The sequence below is a fragment of the Astyanax mexicanus genome, chromosome 13 (assembly GCF_023375975.1).
Source record: "Astyanax mexicanus isolate ESR-SI-001 chromosome 13, AstMex3_surface, whole genome shotgun sequence".
Taxonomy (NCBI): Eukaryota; Metazoa; Chordata; class Actinopteri; order Characiformes; family Acestrorhamphidae; genus Astyanax; species Astyanax mexicanus.
In genome coordinates, this window is record NC_064420.1 from 4,811,591 (window position 1) to 4,830,744 (window position 19,154).

The window sequence follows — 19,154 nt, forward strand, 5'->3', positions numbered from 1 at the left end:
TCCTTTATTCATGACTGGAATTGACTGTATTTGTCTACATTGTTGGTAAATAAGCTCCGTGAAGACCTGCGCGCGCGGCAGGTGTCTGGCGGCGGGGGAACCGATGCCGCGGACGGCTCTCCCCCACGCGCTGTAGAGATTCCACCACCAGGCAAAATCTGCTCACTGTACTGTACATCTAACTGTAACACTAGTGCATTAATAACAGCAGGTTATAAAGGTAGATAACTGATTATCATTACTGCACCCCTGTAACAGATCAAGAGAGAAAATGCTCCTTTCCCTCCGAGCTTCTTGTCTTATTGCGCATAAAAACGTGAGCACGAATTACAGAAATCGTTCACTCGAATTACAGAAATCGTGCGCACGAATTACAGAAATCGTGAGCACGAATTAAAGAAATCGTGAGCACGAATTGCAAATCGTTCACTCGAATTAAAGAAAACGTGAGCACGAACTGCTACATCGTTCACTCGATTTAATTATTTTTTTTATCCACGGCCCCTCCCGGGCTCCGTACTTTTAACTCCTTTACTATATACATTTTTTTAAAACAGTGACCCTAAAACACCATCCTAAAGAACGTAAATCTGCGCTAAAAAAATTATTAATGCTCCTATGGACACACATGCATACTTACAGCAACTCACGCACACTACTGTGCACACATAACACTATAACACAAGAGAACACAATTCACCTCATCCTGAAATCAACCAATTCTGTTTGATTACATTTTTTTTGGCTTAAAAAGAAAAAAAAAAAAACACTGAATACATGAACGTGATTAGGGGAACTATTTACACAGTAGTGAAACAGAGACAATCAAAGGAACACATCAATGTTTTTTGGGACCTAAAATTAGCCTGAGAATTTTATTTTGGTATAAAAAAAAAAAAAAAGAAACACTTTAGCATATTACTGAATTTCACCCCTCCCCCCCTTCTAACTCCTGAAAAAATATGCGTAAAATTTACTTTAAAAAAGTTTCGCAACTTTCTGCATTTGCTTTTTTTATTTTTATTTTTTTTTAAGTAAATTTAATTTCATGTTAATTTAAGTAACTTCACCTCGATTTTAACACTTCAATGTTACACAGAATAAATAAGTGAACTGAACTTCAGTCAATCCTTTCTTTTAGTAAACTTTACTTCATTTCAGCATAAAATATTACCTAATTACCATGAATTAATTTATACAGTATTATTATATATAATTTTAGCCAAAACACACATTCAACACATGGGTGGCACGTAATACATTCTTTTTAGTTTACTAAAACGTTTACTAAAAATGTGTTGAGACAGAGTAATATGTTTTTTATATCTTTTTTTTTTATAAAAAATATTTAAATTTCAGGAATTCTAATAAATTATGTATCACAACTTATTTGAGTAATACTGTATAAATTAAGTAATTGTAATTAGGTAATATTGTGTACAGAAATTAAGTAAAGTTTACTAAAAGAAAGGATTGACTGAAGCTTAGTTTTAAAGCCTTTTTTACTCTATGTAACATTTAAGTCTTGAAATCGAGTTGAAGTTAATTCAATTGATTTTTAAATTTAATTTACTTAAAAAAAACAAACCAAAAAACAGCAAATTTAAAGTAAAATTTACTCATCTTTTTTTTAGTGTGGTAGGGCCAAGGGGTGAAATGGGATTTTTTCAGGATAAGGCATCAATCTGTAAAATGCATTTTTACACCTGCAAAAGACACAGTCGCAGCTCATACACACTTTCAAACACACACTCATACGCACACACACACACACATGCTTCTCTCCCACATGCTCCTCTTTCAGCATGTCTTCATCGCATGATTTACAGTAATGGAGGGAGCAGTGCGCTCTTGGAAAAAGGGAGAATATGAGACCATGTGGAAGAGAAGGGAAGGTTTTTGGAGGGATGCTGGGAAGCCGTTGAGACGCGAGCTGGGACCGACTTGCAGTCGTTGGAGCCAGCACTGAATCATGGGAAAGGTCCTCCACCCCAGACCACTATTTAACCTCTTATGCTCCAAGCCTATTTTTACCATTTTCCGCCTGAAATTACATACTCACATTTGAAGGCTTATCACTCCAATATTAAATTATTTAGAGTCAATTCTATGAATTAATATTACTTAGAAGCCTTTACACAATTCATTTAAGGCATTTTAATTATTCAATTGAACATGTAATGGCCAATATATGGTAAAAACCAGGAAAATTTTTAGGCGCTTTTCAGATTTTCTATTATTTTTTTTTTTATTTTCAGACACATAAAATGAACTATTTATATGGATGAAGGGTTTTGACAACTCTATATTTTACTATAATGTGTTTACAATCATCATATAAAATTTTAAACTGCTACCTATTACTGGTTAGAAGTTATAGTGATTTGAACCAGTAATGGTCTTTTCTTTCTCCAAAGGACTGGAAACTTTATAAGAATAAAAAAGACCACTTTTATAACTCATTTTGCAGTAAACTCTGGGTTTTTGTGTGGTCTACTCATATACAAACAGAAATCCGCAGTGTCTCTTTAAGAGCGGTTGTTCTGCTGAGTGGAAAATCTGTTAGAGAAAGTATCTATGGCCAAGCATCTCTCTTCCTTCCGCCTTTCAGCTGGCCGAGCTCGCCACCTGATTGGCTGAGAGACCTCATTCTCATACCGTCATGTCCAGTAGGCTCCGCCCTGTCTGGCTGTGGGCCAGAATCGGAGCAGCGTCGAATAAAATGCTTTTAATTCGTAATTAAAGTTAAGATTCCGTCTCACATTATTCCTCGCGCGGGGTGGATATAACTGTGGATTATAGGAGACTGGATCGATGGATTTTCTTGCGTGTGGACTCGTTTTGAAGGTAAGAGAGTGGGGGACGCGCTGGTGGGTGTTGGGGGGGTGGGGGGAGTGACTGTAGATAACTACAGGACCAAACCTGTGCATTTTTCAACTCTGAACACGCGCTACAACGCGCTCTTTCAGCTCTAATTCAGGGACCGTACATCCTACACTAAAACGGAGCACAGTTTCGGAATCCGGAGAGCCAGACGGTTCGAATGGTGTATAACATGTCCGCATTCGATCAAATATGGACGTCCGATAAACGGAAATATGAAAATTATGATTTAATATTTTCATAACCAAGGCATATTTCGCCCTAAATGTTTATTTTCTGAAAGGAGATACAGCTAAATAGGCTATATAACTGAAAAGCAAGGATTCTAAGCTTTAAAATGGTATATTGGGTGTCTATATTGAACCTATATTGAACCTATAACTATTCATAAACACAGCCAGATATTAAATATCATATTTTTCTGGCCCGCCGGCGGGCCAGGGCGTATTAAGAGGTTAACACTGTTTATCAGCTCAGCTCAGCTCAGAGGGACACGCCCTTTCGTGCTCTTCACATTAATGGACCGTTATCTGTATCATTATATCATATTGACTTATTATATACCAAAATAATAATATCACCATAATATTCACCACTGCCATCATTATTACTCGAACAGTTTAAAGCTTTTTCATCATCCTCATTATTATCATTATTATACCAGAACAGCTTAACATCATACAGTAAAAGATTTACCGTAAAAAAAAAAATATTAATTCACCATTTTTTTTTCCAAATCACTCTATTGATTGATGTTCTTCATATCTTAAAAATACCAAACCTTTTTAAACGGCATTATATCAACATCATCAGCACTTCAAAAACTAAAACCAAAGCTTTATACAAACGCAGATCTCACCAACGCTCCCACCCCCCCCCCCCCCCCCACTAAGTTTTAGCTATTTTTCTTTCCAACAAAATTAAATGAAAAATAAGGATTTTGGAGCATGATCTCTGGCAGTCCCCTACTGTCCTTTCATTGGCCAGGGTCTACACAGCAAGGGTGGGGTTTAGGAGGAGACCTGGGATGGTGGTCTTTAACCCAGAGCTTGCGGCGGTCAGCGGTTCTCACAGCTCAGTGTCGGCCGTCTTGGTGGCGGAGTGGCCGTTGGTGGCTGCGGGGGGGTTCTGGGGCTTCACAGCTTCTTGGGACTCTCCGTTCAGGCTGGGCTTCTCCTGAGCCTCCTGAGGTGGGTTTAGAGGGGCCACAGATACCAGGGTGTTGCCCTGGTTCTCCTCGTCAGCCATGACGGACTCGTTAGCCTATGGGAACACAAGCGTAGTATAAACCACTGGGTCAATGCAAATGACTTCAAACTACAAAAGAAATCAGGAAAAGTCCAATATCAAACCCACTGACAAGATAGATAGATAGATAGATAGATAGATAGATAGATAGATAGATAGATAGATAGATAGATAGATGGTGCCTTGGGAATGTCCACTCTTCTAGAGGTTGGCCACTGTGTTCATGGCAAGGAGACGTGAGCAAATGATAGACTTTATTGTATATTAACATAATTTCTTTTGGAATAGGGGCATCCTTTTGTAGTTGGCATCATTTTTCATAATTTTAAAATGGTCAGCATTTTAGATGAATCCTAAAATCATGCAAACTATGAATAAAAACATATAAAATATATATAAATCGGGATTTTTTTTATTCTTTAAAGTAGCACCTCTTGCCTAGATACAGAGAGATTTGTAGAATTTGGCTGGATTTTCTCAGTCAGATTCATGAGGTAGAGTCACCTGGAATTCAGGCTTTCAGTTAACAGCTGTGCTGAACTCGACAAGAGTTAAGTAATTTATTTACTCTTAATAAAGTGTTTGAGAGCATCAGTTAAAGTAAAGTTGTGAAGAGGTAGAGTTACAGGTACACAGTGAAAAGCTCTGTTTGAGTAATGTTCTAATCCATGTTATGGCGAGAAACGAAGGTCAGTCAATGTTATGATGGAACTGGCCCTCACCAGGACTGCCCTAAGAAAAGGAAGAGCAAAAGTTTCCTCTGTTACACATGTTTCCTTATGTGTTCCTTCATAGTCTGGATGACCGCAGTACAGTATTTAATAACACTGAATGAGAAGGTGTGTCCAAACTTTTAACTGGTACTGTACTATTTTTATTTTGAGACTTATTTGTTTCTTTCTCTCTCTCTCTCTCTCTCTCTCTCTATATATATATATATATATATATATATATATATATATATATATATATATATATATATATATAATATCTTTAGAAGCTAAACAGTTAGATTTATAATGTACCATTCTTGGGTCTGTAATGGTTAACCTGATCCAAAACCCTGCTTTTCATTTTCTGTGTTTGTTTATAATGCCATATGGCTCTATTGATCAATACAGATGGAGCTCTGGCTGCTGCCAGCCAACATTAAGGGCTTAACACCCTCTTTTTTTCAGAACTTCATCGCTTTGACGTCAAACAGAAGAGGACAAAAAGCAGCTGTGCTGAATTGGCGAGAAGATGAAACAGAAAATGTTTCGCTCTCATAACGCTCCAGTTCTGAAACTTAGATAGGGGTGTGTACGGCAACCAGACTTCTAATATGGAGCCAGATGAGCCACAGCCAATCAGAAGCCTGGAAACACCTCTCCAGCTTAAGCAATGCACACTCATCATCACATCATCGCCCTTTAGATCTGCACCAAATATACATGTTTCTTTAATTAATGTACAGGTCAAAAGTTTGGACACACCTTCTCTTTTTCAATGCGTTTTCTTATTTCTTATTTTCATGACTATTTACATTGTAGATTCTCACTGAAGGCAAATCAAAACTATGAAACACATGTGGAGTTTTATGTACTTAACATAAAATGACCCGTCCTCCACAGTCACCAGACCTGAACCCAATCCAGATTTGAGGTTTGGGGTGAGCTGGAGCACAGAGTGAAGAAGACAAAGAGCCAACAAGTGCTAATAAACACCTCTGGGAACTCCTTCCTTCAAGACTGTTGGACAACCTTTTTTTTTCAGGTTAGGGTTAGGCCACCTCTTGAAGAAGCTCATTGAGTGAATGATGCCAAGAGTGTGCAAAGCAGTAATCAGCAAAGGGTGGCTATTTTTGAAGAAACTAGAATATAATACATGTTTTTTGTTAAGTACATAAAACTCCACATGTGTTCATTCATAGTTTTGATGCTTCAGTGAGAATCTACAATGTAAATAGTCCTGAAAATAAAGAAAACGCATTGAAGAGAAAGAGAAGGTGTGTCCAAACTTTTGGCCTGTACTGTATGACATATACCAGTGCATCTCATATATTATATAGACGTATACCACACAGCATTTTAAATGTTTATTTCTTTTATTGTTGATTATTATGGCTTACATCCAATGAAAACCCCCAAAAAATGTGTCTTAGAAAATTTTAATATTATATAAGACCAATTGGTACTTTTGTCAGTGTGGGCAGTGTGCCAAATCCTGCTGGAAAATGAAATCCGCACCTCCAGTCCACATAAAAGTTGTGACTTTGATATAAGACTTGATAATAAAACACAGTGGACCAACACCAGCAGATGATGGACATGTTTCCCCGAACAAACCATCACTGATTGGTGGAAACTGCACACTAGACCTCAAGCAACTTGGACTGTATGTCTCTTCACTCTTCCTCCAGACTCTGCTCCCTTGATTTACAAATGAAAAGCAGAATTTACTGAGTTTGTTGTTGTGAAGTCCTAGGACTCACCAGCTTCATGCCCTTGGAATTGGTGCGACGGTTGTTCTTCCACAGGTATGCTCCAATCAGTGCGGCTGCAACCACTAAGCCGGTCACCAGTAAGGATACGAAGACGGCAGGAGATGATTTCCCGTGCTCAGGCATGGCTGATTCCACTCCCAGCTGTGCAGAAGAAAGAGAGATGTCTCAGTTACGGCTTTTATATGGACTGACTTCATGTTATAAGGAGATCTCACTCCACCACATCACATTTGCTACATACAGAGGTTGGACAATGAAACTGAAACACCTGGTTATAGACCAAATTATTAATTTATTGTCCTGACAGACATTTCTGGTGGAAACAGAAGAGTTGAGGTGCACATTAAATTCTGCCATGATTTGGACAGCTTCCTCTTACAGTGTCCACAGTTAATCCTGTTGGATGTGGTTGGTCCTACTTGTTGGTAAGCTGTCATTACCCTGGATACCATGGCTCTTGAATCATCACAAAGACTTTTGAACTCTGGTATGTCACCCACAATGTTGTGTGCATTGCAGTATTTTAAGCAAAACTGTGCTCTTACCCGGCTAATTGAACCTTCACACTCTGCTCTTACTTGTGCAATGTGCAATTAATGAAGATTGGCCACCAGGCTGCTCCAATTTAGCCATGAAACCTCCCACACTAAAATGACAGGTGTTTCAGTTTCATTGTCCAACCCCTGTACATGCATAACACTACACTGGAAATCCACACATTGAAATAAAGTGACAAGATCATCATAATGATGATCACCATCCTCTTCACCCGCAACTCAACTTAACTTATCCTATCCAAAATGATTGTATGCAGCACCATCATTCTAGAGAACAGAGTTCTTTAAAAAAAAAAAAAATTGCCAAGATAGCAATGAACCATTGACTGTTGACATTTGCCTAGTTTGTATTCAGTGGGTGACGCACCTGTTTTTTTTGGTGCCAAGATAGCAATAATAATACGCCTAATTTCAAAGACCATCTATCTATATCAGGGTAGATATCTTCATAAGCACTGTTGCTATTTAAAAGAAGCAATGGGGAAAGAAGTGAAAACAGACTGTTGGAGGGGTGTAAGATAGCAGTGAGCAGTGCGGAGCTGCAGTGTTTTAAACGGAGCCAAAGCCTTTTTTTTTTTTTTTTTTTCGTTCCATCTAGAACATGAGAAATATGAGAGAACAGAGTTACAGTATCTAAACATTAGTGTGTGTGTGTGTGTGTGTGTAAGGATGTGAGTGTGTGTGTGTAAGGATGTGTGGGAGTCCAACTGATGGTGCATGTGTAAGCTAGACTGCTGCAAAAACCGCAAATGAATTCCAGGTGTGAGAAAGAGAAAAAGAGAGAGAGAAAGAGAGAGAAGGAGGGATAAAGCAGGGAGGAGAGCATGTAACAGGCTTATGTCAGGTGGCCTGACGTCAGTTTTAGGCCCTGGGGTGGAGGAGGGTCAGTCAGGGCTTCACTCTGAGAGAATCCTCACCCTGGTGCCTACATACGTCAAAGCTGCCCCTACATTAGTGCTGGATATTACTCTGGACCCGGTCCATCATATGATGCTGCACATCAACCATCCTCTGCTCAGTCCATCAATAATAGATCAGGGGCAATGTGGACCACAACTGACCGGTGTGTAATGGACCAATGTTTCTCATTGTGGGAACGTAACTGGTCAATTGAATATTGTGCAGCTGGATTATGGGCGTGTCAGTGTGTCTTTGGTATTGTCTTAGGGTGCAAAAAACATGCTGAACTGCTTGAATTCTCTGCTTGCACCAGGAGTAAAGCAGCATAAAGTTATCCAAAAGCAGTGTGTAAGACTGGTGGAGGAGAACATGATGCCAAGATGCATGAAAAAAGCTGTGATTGAAAACCAGAACCAGGGTTATTTCACCAAATATTGATTTCTGAACTCTTAAACTTTTTCTTTTTTCATTTTCTTTGCATTGTTTGAGGTCTGAAAGCTTCTTATTTTGCTATTTCAGCCATGTCTCATTTTCTGCAAATAAATGCTCTAAATGACAATATATTTATTTGGAATTTGGGAGAAATGTTGTCTGTAGTTTGTAGAATAAAACAACACTGTTCATTTTACTCAAACATAAACCTATAAATAGCAAAATCAGAGAAACTGATTCAGAAACTCAAGTGGTCTCTTAATTGTTTCCAGAACTGTATATGGAATACACCCTATACACACTATACCCTCATACCAGCATGACCATTACCATGTCGGTGTCACTGCTGACCTATCTATCACCCAAATAATATCTGGTCAGCAGTGGAATTATGGTGAACGCTTGACATTGATGGACGGGGTAGAGAGTGGCAGCCAAATTCTAAAACTGATGAGCTACAGTTATTTTAAAACTAGAAAGTGCTTATGTGTGGAAGCTGCAACAACTCATGGACACTGTAGTTCCATTCCCATTTTTTCAAAAGAAACAAGCCAAAATGGTCCGCCATATTGTTTCAGTTCAGAGATGCACTACTATAAGTTATAAGGTACTGTAGGTCATGTTGGACCCTGGTCAGACCCTGATGTCTACTTATGAAGTACGAATATTTGGCAATCAATAATATTTGTTCAAAAATAGGAAAAATATTTGGCTGAATAAGTGAATAGACGGTATAATTTATACTAAACAATGACATATCTGATGATGCAATGAAGTTTTAGCTTAGTTTTGAAGCTTAACATTTTTAAATACTGAAAAAAACACAAAACTTCTAAATTTTTGACTGGTACTCTATTAATTTTTTGCAGTGGTGAGAAAAGTATCAAAAAGTATCAACAAATACAAGGGTTGGGTATTTGGTATTTGGCCATATGTTTCATTTTGTTCATTTTGTTCGGTATTAGCCAAAAAAAATCATTTCTGTGCTTTGAAATATCTGGAATGATGTCTTTTTACCAACAATATTAGAATGCTTGAATCGCAGACACGTGGTGTTCCTAATGAACTGGCTGAATGCAGCTACAGATCGCCGCTGAAGTGGAAGCAAAAGTGAAAAGTAAAAAAAAAAACAGCTGCAGTCTAAAATCCTTCTTATTTCTATTTTTTCCCATTTTCTCCCCAATTTACTAGGCCAATTACCCAACTCACTCAGGAGGACTTTTATTACTAGTGATGCCCCAACACACCAGGAGGGTGAAGACTGGCACATGCCTCCTCTGATACCTGTGAAGTCAGACACCGCCTCTTTTTGAACTGCTGCTGAAGCAGCATCGCCGAGTAGCATCACAGCGCTAACGCTCGGAGGAAAGCAAAAAACAACTCGGTTCCGATACATCAGCTCACAGATGCCCTGTACTGATCGACATCACCCTTTGTAGGGATGTGGGGAAAGAGCGTCATTTACTGTACCCACCGAGAGACAGAGAGCAAGACAAATTAGGCTCTTTTAAGGTTCTGTGGCAAGCTACATAAACAGGATTTGAACCTGCGATCTCCAGCACCACTCAGAGATCCTGAAGCTCTTTTAAAGAATTTTAAAGGCAGAATAGTTAATACTTACACCTGCTTTGAGAGCAGTAATCTTGTCTGACATTCCAACGACATCACCTGAAAAGGAGACATATTTTGAGATGACAAATTCTTATAAAAGTATAATTTCTCATAAAAGTAAATACATTATGAAATTAAAATACCTTCAATGCTTTTTCCTGTCACAATTACATTTTTGGTGTCATCTTCCTGGAAGATTTCAAAGGAGCAGGACGGCTTGTCACATAAAGCTTCATGGTTGGCCACTATTGCTGCTTTTGTTGCTTCCTGTATGGGGGAAAGAAACAGTCTGAGATTACACAGTGAATATACTGTACTGTATATCTGTATTTCTCCTTCTTCTTATACCTATTATCCATTCCTTTAGCTTCACTGATCATAAAGGACACATTGTATCTATAAGAAGTTCTTTGCCATGAGGTGCCATGTTGAAACTTTTTAGTAACCAGTATGAGAGAGTGTGAGAGCTGTACAATACAAAATTGAACACACCTGCTCCCTATGAACACCTGAAACAGTGCTTACTTTGGACATATAGGGGTGTAGTCTCTTTAGTTGCCAGTGATTTGGACATTAATGGCTGTATATTGAGTTATTTTAAGGGAAGAATAAATGTACACTGTTATATTAAGCTATACACAGATTACTTTTCATTGTGTAAAAGTGTAATTTGGTCAGTGTTTACCCATGAAAAGATATACTTAAATATCTGCAAAAATGTGAGGGGTGTACTCACTTTTTTGATACACTGTACATATAGTTCAAACCATTTTACATGGCTTATTATTCATCTGGTAGCTTTGACTTTTCACGAGGGACTATTAGATGGCCATTTTTAGCAGTCGCATTCCTGCACTTTTCTCTCTCTAAGAGTTTTTTTTTTTTTCCATCTTGGCACGCTCCCTGTGTACGAGAGCAAATCTCAAGACGATCCCGAGTGAGACGTTCCTGTGCTCAGGATACTCTTGGCCACTCGGTTTTTTGAAGGACTGAAATTTCCAGAGAGGCTATGTCAGCTATTTGATAGCTGGGCCAGATCCAAGCCAGATTATGTTCTTAGCACAGCCAAACCGCTCAAGAAAAAAAAAAAAAAAAACACAAAAACCCCACCCAGTCCTGCCATATTATAATTACTCGAACACAGCTATGTTGTGATTAGGTTGAGATTATCCAGATCTACTTTTTACATTTTAAAGATTGATCATATTGTTCTAAACACTGAAAACTGCTCAGTTAAAGTATTATTTAATGCTAATATTAATGTTTATTATTAGAATAGGCCTCCATACACAAGACCATCCCAACGGCCACCACCCGCACATTTAGCTTCTCCTAACTGAAACTTCCTTCCTTCTTAACTGAAGCTTCCTTCCTCAGACATGTGCACAGAGCTAGATTAGGACTACTGCTACTGTAAATAACCCACTGGACTATTTACACTGCATAAAGTTTTCCTCAATTTAGTCATTTCCAGTTTCTAACCACCAGTAAATTCAATTTCTCAATATTCTAAATTCTCATGTGTGTTTTGGGAATATTTTTGAGTAAATATGACCTAAACTGAACAGCTGAGAAACACTAAATAAGGTAATGTCTACTAACTAACATTTTTAGTACATACAACAAAAAGCACATATATCCTATTGGTTCCTGGCATTAGCTTTTTGCACAATGGGCGTGTCTCTCTAAAAACCCGCACTCACTATTAGTGTGTATTTTTGGCCACAATGGCTTTATTCCTTTAGCATTGCTTTGATGTTTATGGCTATAAGAACAAGCTACACTTTACTTTAATGTGATATAGGGCTCTGGAAAAATAAGAGACCACCAAAAAATGATGAGTTTCTTTGATTTTACCTAATTAAAAACCTCTGCAATATAATCAGGAGGAAGATGGATGATCACAAGCCATCAAACCACCAAACTGAACTGCTTGAATTTTTGCACCAGGAGTAAAGCAGCATAACCTTATCCAAAAGCAGTTTGTAAGACTGGTGGAGGAGAACATACCAAGATGTAGGAAAACTGTTATTCCACCAAATATTTGTTTCTGAACTCTTAAAACTTTATGAATATGAACTTGTTTATTTGCATTATTTGAGGTCTAAAAGCTCTGCATCTTGAAACTGATTCAGAAACTAATGCGGTCTCTTATTTTTTTTTTCCATAGCTGTATAATACTTCATTATGGCTAAGAAGAGTAATTATTAAAATTTGTTTAGAATAAGCTTGAAGCTTGTGTAAAATACTAAGAAATCTAAGCGTTAGAATCTTATAAATTCCACTGTTGAGTATGTGGCCCTTGGGTATTCAGTCATAATTTATATAATAGTCGACTGCAGTGCTTTGGTGTTGTAGGCTGTAAGAGCAAGTTACCATTAACTTTACTGCAATTTTGGACTTCCTGCAGACTAAGAACCCAAACTAACTGACTTTGTGCAGAATAAGCTTGAACACCACTAAACATTACCTGAATAAAGAGAAATAGAAGTACTGAAAAAAGCTTAGCACAAATGCTACATTGATTAGCTCAAGGATCCTATGCATTTCACTGTTAAGTATCTTATATAATGGTTTGATTGGATTGCTTTGGTGTTGTAGGCTGTAAGAGCAAGTTACCATTTATTTTAAGCTTAAACACAACGTAACTTTCTCTAAATGAATTATATTGAGGAAGGCTTAGCACAAATGCTAATGCTAATTAACTGAATACCAAAGGGAAGGTAGTCCTGGTGGGAAATACTACACACTGATGGTGAGTAAGGGGTGGGGACCACGTCCATTATGTAAATAAATAATGCCAGGAGCCAATAAAAATGATGGACTTCTTGTCTAATAAACAGAAGAATTATATCGTTTCTGTCTAATAAAAAAACACTTATTTCCAAAACAGCAACTTTACAGGAGGGAGTAAAATCCGTGCAAACTTTCAATGGAAGTCAATGCAAAATGAGATTATTCCAGGTCATTTTGAAGAGTTTCTATTGGTCCATTCATCGGAAAATTTTGGTACAGTGTAAAGGACAGTTTGTCCGTTCAAATTACGTAGTAAACTAAAAAACGACAAAAACGGAGATAAGTGTTTTTCTTTTTTTTATTGGACAGCGACGATATGCATGCCACTGTTAAATGTGTATGAGTCTCGTAGTTTGCGGATGCAATACTCACGCAAGTGGAGGATTTAATCAGTTGGACCTTAACGACACTTCTGTCCAGAACCTTTTCCTTACCTACGCAATTTACTTCCTGAAAATTAAAAAAAGGCAGTGAAAAATGGAGAAAAAAATCCATAAAAAATACATTCTCTTCATTATCCTCAAAAAAAACATGTGTTAACATGGATGAATTTCTATGATTTTCTATGTAGTGACAAAAACGCTATGTCATCTCAGAATCACCCACCATTATTTTAGCTTGAGGGGCTGTTGGTACCGGTTCCGGTTCCAGGCTCGCAAATATTTTCATAATTTCATCAGGGCTGGAACCAATAAAGAGACCACCCTCTCCAGAAGGTGGCGTTGTGGGACTTTCTCCGGGGGCTAAGCTGCTGTTGGCTTGTTCGGTAGCACCGGTCTGGTTGGTCTGAGGCGCTCCGGCGGTCTGGTCTGAGGCAGGAGAGATGGTGCTGACGTTGGCTGCGTTTGTGGACGAAAAAATAAATAAATTAAATAAATAAAAGCAGAAATTAGAATGATTATAATCTGTGTAAATATTGTGTTCATATATGTGCAGATGTCTGCATTTAATTGTATTTATTCAATGGCTAAAAGGCTAAAATTAAATATCTTTTTCTTAATTTTTTTTTATTTGAGTCACTTTTCTATGTCGTTCTAAATCGGATGCATCATAAATGTAACCAATCAAATCAGAATTCATGCGTCTTTTTCATTTAACGCATTAGCATTAGCATTAGCGCTTCGTGCTCCTCTCTCCTACCCATGCAACATCTCTTGGTGCAGCTGTACAGCTATAGCTGTAGCTGCAAAAACAGCAAAAAAAAAAAAAAAAACAGCAAAAGCAAACCACCTGGCCTTTTTTCCATTTTTTCCATGCTCGACCTGAGCATGAACTTCAGACCAGCTTTTTACTGTTTACTGCTTATCCTCCACTCCAGCAAAAGATGCTCCACATATGAGCTGCTAACCTTAACGCATTCATTTCCCTTTATAAAGCTACAGGTCGTCTCTCTAATATGAGTTTTTTTTTTGTTGTTGGTGCAAAAAGAGACGTTTATACAGGTATCAATGTGCAGCATGTGAGACGGATTCTGTTTCTGGGACAGATTCTGTGTTCACATTACAGATCACAGTGAATGTGAACCGTCAAGCAAAAAAAAAAAAAAAAAATCAGATTTGAGCAAAGTGGTTTGTAATGTGAACGCAGGCTTAGTATGTAACTTTTTTTTAACAATACAATAAGCACTGCATTCTACAGTCTTAAAACAAAACACCATTAAACATTGTTTTACTATGATTTTACTGTAAAAAAAAATATATATAAAACAAACACAGCAACATATTACAGTATAATTACAGCATAGCTTTTATTTTTATTAATACCTGGGGCTGTCCTCGTTGGGTCAGTTGCATCCTTAGGGTCTTCAGCATGAGAACCTAAACAAAAAGAAGAGAAAATGATATTTAATACCGAATACAACATTAAAACATTAAAACATACAGCGAGAACTGTAATAAACAGGACAATCCTGACTGTTTAACAGGACATTTAATCAGTGGCCCTTCTTATAGGAATTTTACGCATGCTGTTTATCAATAGCAGTTGTTTGTTCGTACAGATATATACATAGTGATGATATATGATGGGGTGCCGAGTGCAGAGGTCTAAAGCGCTGCCACTATGAGCGGGAGGTCGCAGGTTCGAACCCCCGATCATGCAGCTTTGCCATTATCCTCCCCACATCACTCCTAGGGTGATGTCCACAGCACAGGACGTCTGTGAGCTGGTGTATCAGAACCGAATAACTGTGCTTTCATCCAATCGCGCTGTAGCAGCTGTTCAAAAAGAAGTGGTGGCTGGCTTCACATGTATCGGAGGAGGCATGTGTTAGTCTTCACCCTCCTGGTGTGTTGGGGCATCACTAGTGATAGGGGGAGTCCTAATGAGTGGGTTGGGTAATTGGCCGTGTAAATTGGGGAGAAAATGGGAAAAATTATATAAAAAAAAAAAGTTTCCTGTAAATTTTACAGTAGGTTAATGACAAACAAAGCTGCCATTAAAGGACTGTAAAAGTCCAATAATTACACACTGTGGAAAAACATTACAGCATATTACTGTCAGTGAATTATTAGATTATTACAGGGTTTTTACTGATCTTGGCATAAAATAGCTTATTTACAATAATTTACAATAATTAAAAGCACTACATTGCTTGGGGTTGTTCGTTGCCAGTACAGTACAGTGGAGTACAGTAAAAACCATCACTGATCATCAGTAAATTGTGCATTTCATTTGGAAATCTAAATCAAGGGAGCAGAGTCTGGAGGAAGAGTGGAGAGACACACAGTCCAAACAGCTTGAGGTCTAGTGTGAAGTTTCCACCAATCAGTGATGGTTTGTTTGGAGAGACATGTCCATCATCTGCTGGTGTTGGTCCACTGTGTTTTATTATCAAGTCTAAAGTCTAATGTGCAGAGTTTTAGTGTTTTCCCACAAAATCTTACAGCACTTCATGCTTCACTCTGCTGAGAACAACTTTCATGGAGATGTGGATTTCATTTTCCAGCAGGACTTGGCACACTGCCCACACTACCAAAAGCACCAATTGGTCTTATTAGGTATTCAAATTGTCTAAAACACTGATTTTCTTTTTTTTTCTTCATTGGCTGTAAGCCATAATCATCAACAATAAAATAAATAAACACTTAAAATAGATCTCTCTGTGTATAATACACCTATATATATATATATATATATATATATATATATATATATATATATATATATATATATATATATATATATATATAACATACTAATTCATATTTTGAACTGAATTACTGAAATAAAGTAGCTTTTCAATGATATTCAAATTAACTAAGTACCTGCAAATGACCTGAGTCTTCCTATAGTGTTTCCAGCAGGAAGGTGTCATGTTTACTCTGTTTACTCTAAGGTGACCAGGGTTAAAAAAGCCAGCCCCATCTCGCCCCCCACCCAGAAGCCATTAACTCCCACCCCCAAAAACAGTGTGGCATGTTTGCACAGGCATGCTGAGTAATTAATAGCCTGAGTGCGGGGTAACGCTCCCCTCCACGGCCTGAACAAATAAACATCACCCTGAAAGAGTCACAACCCTGGGCCGGGCCACGCCCCTGCATGCTCTCCCGGGTGAGATTTCCCTGTTATATTAGGGTGATTTTCAGCTGTGGATAATAAAACTGTCAGACTTGTGTTTCAGGACTTTTATATTTGTTTGTTTGTGATTTGTCTGTGTGTGAGTGTGATTGCTTTGTGGAATAAATCTAACATAAGTAAATGAGTCCCATGAGTGTAGTGTACTGGAATATTTGCAAGCTGTGGAACAGAAACATACACAAGATAATACAATACAAAAAAAAAAAAAACCCTTTTACGGAAAAATTCTGTATAAGAATACATGAATGATCATGATCCTTTTTTTAAAGGGTAACTAATCCCCCTTGAATTTTGCTGACTTAGCTTCAAATTTAAAAAGGCTAAAAAAATGCAAGGACTAGTTTGGAAGGGGCACTGGGTGATGTATGGGTTTAGAGGCAGGGCAGAAGAGGGAGCTGACTGGCCGAGCAGCATTAAAATACGCTGTGAATATTAAATCCTACCAGAACTTCACATCATCTCGCCATGAGCATGCTGGCCAGTGTTCAACAGTGTCTTTACTCACAAGATAACACCTCACAACTTATAAAGGTGGTTCTCGGTCATTTGACATACTGCTGACCCATGACTCGTCATTTTATACAAACAAAACATTTTAAAGTAGGAATTTGAATTTGAATTAGAATTTGTGGTTTTTATTTCAGCTGTAGAAAAAAAATAAGAGACCACGAAAAAATGGTGAGTTTCTTTGATTTCACCAAAATTTAAATCCTCTGGAATATAATCAAGAGGAAGATGGATGATCACAAACAATCAAATCAAACTGAACTGCTTGAATTTGTGCACCAGGAGTAATGCAGCATAAAGTTATCCAAAAGCAGTGTGTAAGACTGGTGGAGGAGAACATGCTATGGTTAACATATCTCAAACATATACCTATAAAGAGCAAAATCAGAGAAACTGATTCAGAAAGTGAAGTCGTTGATTGTATTATCAGGTTCAGGATAGATCCGAGCTGACGCAGGAATGTTAAAGAATGCACTCGCCAAAAGGCATTCCTGACAGCATTCCCGATGGCATTCCAGAGCTCAGTGTGCGCTGCCAGCAAACTCATTGTCACCCAGGCTTCAGAATGCTGGCTGGGACTCGGGCTGGGTGGCCTTGTTAACGCCAGAGAGAGCAGCACCACCACCACGCCCTGCGGCACACGCAGACCTCCAGCACTCAGACTCAGCATTCAGACAGCAGCTGAGTGTGCAGCAGGTGTCACGCCACTTTCAGCACTAATACAAAATATAGCATGAGGTCACTAAATTCTGTCTACCCCTAACATGTGCTATTGATGTATTCCTAATCCTGTTCCTATTATATATATATACAGGGGTTGGACGATAAAACTGAAAAACCTGGTTTTAGAGCACAATAATTGATTGTGGTGACGGACAGTTCTGGTGGAAACAGGAGAGTTGGGGTGCATCTCTTTCAGACAGTTTCCTCTTACAGCGTCCACAGTTAATCCTGTTGGATGTGCTTTGTCCTTCTTGGTGGTATGCTGACATAACCGTGGATACCGTGGCTCTTGCTGTCTTGGGCACAGATGTTTAGCTATGAAACCTCCCACACTAAAATGACAGGTGTTTCATTTTCATTGTCCAACATTATTTTTTTCTGATGGACAACATGTCTCGATCTTATGTTCTGTGCAAGAAAACAGTTAAAAAAGTGAAAATAAAACAAAAATACACGGTGTCCATTGTCATTGAGGCAGCGTCTGAAATGGTTAATTAAGCATAAAACCTTTAATCTTATAAAGGTAATGAACTTGGCAATTACACAATAATAGAAAAGAGGAAGTGCTATAATGTGTAATATTGGCACTGTAGAGCAGCACAGCAGTGCCAATATTACATGTTATATCACAAACCTCAAGTGTATTATTGCCATTTTATACCACCGTTTTATTATCACTGTTTATTAAAAGTTAAAGTGGATGAGAAAATACGATCTGTTTGGTCATAAACACTTCATGAGTTAATATAGTTCCATTGCTGCTCTGTTTGTAGCTGCTCTGTTTGGTTTGTAAGCGCTGCATCGTTGCTACCGGTTACCTGTATGCGTATGGCGGAGTAATACATGGAGAGCTTAGGTTACAGTGCATTACCGGCAGATAATGGCACACATAGAATGTCTCTCAGCCAATCACAGTGCAGGGTCGGAACTATGTTCCTTCATAGTCTGGATCACTTCAGTATTCATTTATAATGTAGAAAAAAAAGAAAAAGATAATGTGCACAAACTTTTGGCTGGTACTGTCTACTATAAATTTATACTTAAAGTCAGATACATTTAATTTAAATATACAAAATCCAGATTTAAATTCGTATATCGGCTTTTAAGCTCCATATAATCTGATGTTTGGTTAAATGTTCAGAATCACAGCTATTGTATTAGAGGCTGTGCAGAACAAGCCGTATACTTTAATTGGCAGCACTGGGCATAAATCCCACAGTGCTAATAAAACAGCACCCTGACTCTCGTAGGCCAAAAGCTGACATGTTTATTGATGCAATAACTTTTGGGAAGAATGCAGAGCCTCACGCAACCGAGCCCCTGCTTCTGTTATCTCACGTGTACAAGACTGAAAAGCACATATACCCTATTCAGTTCAGTCCCTTCTGGAAATGTTATATAAACACCTCTGGAAAAAAATAAGAGACCACTTA

General features: G+C 38.1%; 1 protein-coding gene across 1 annotated transcript in view; it reads right to left on the reverse strand.

The window, feature by feature from the left end:
• Positions 1-748: 748 nt before the first annotated feature.
• Positions 749-19,154, reverse strand: part of cd34 (CD34 molecule) — a 39,144-nt gene continuing 20,738 nt past the window's right edge. Inside the window, exons 2-9 of the mRNA XM_049462787.1 lie at positions 14,676-14,729; positions 13,519-13,751; positions 13,285-13,362; positions 10,260-10,383; positions 10,127-10,173; positions 6,605-6,757; positions 3,344-4,146; positions 749-2,008 (exon numbers count right to left, since the gene is read on the reverse strand). Coding sequence (XP_049318744.1) covers positions 3,952-4,146; positions 6,605-6,757; positions 10,127-10,173; positions 10,260-10,383; positions 13,285-13,362; positions 13,519-13,751; positions 14,676-14,729 — 884 coding nt within the window. The 3' untranslated portion in view covers positions 749-2,008; positions 3,344-3,951. The remainder of the gene's footprint in view (positions 2,009-3,343; positions 4,147-6,604; positions 6,758-10,126; positions 10,174-10,259; positions 10,384-13,284; positions 13,363-13,518; positions 13,752-14,675; positions 14,730-19,154) is intronic.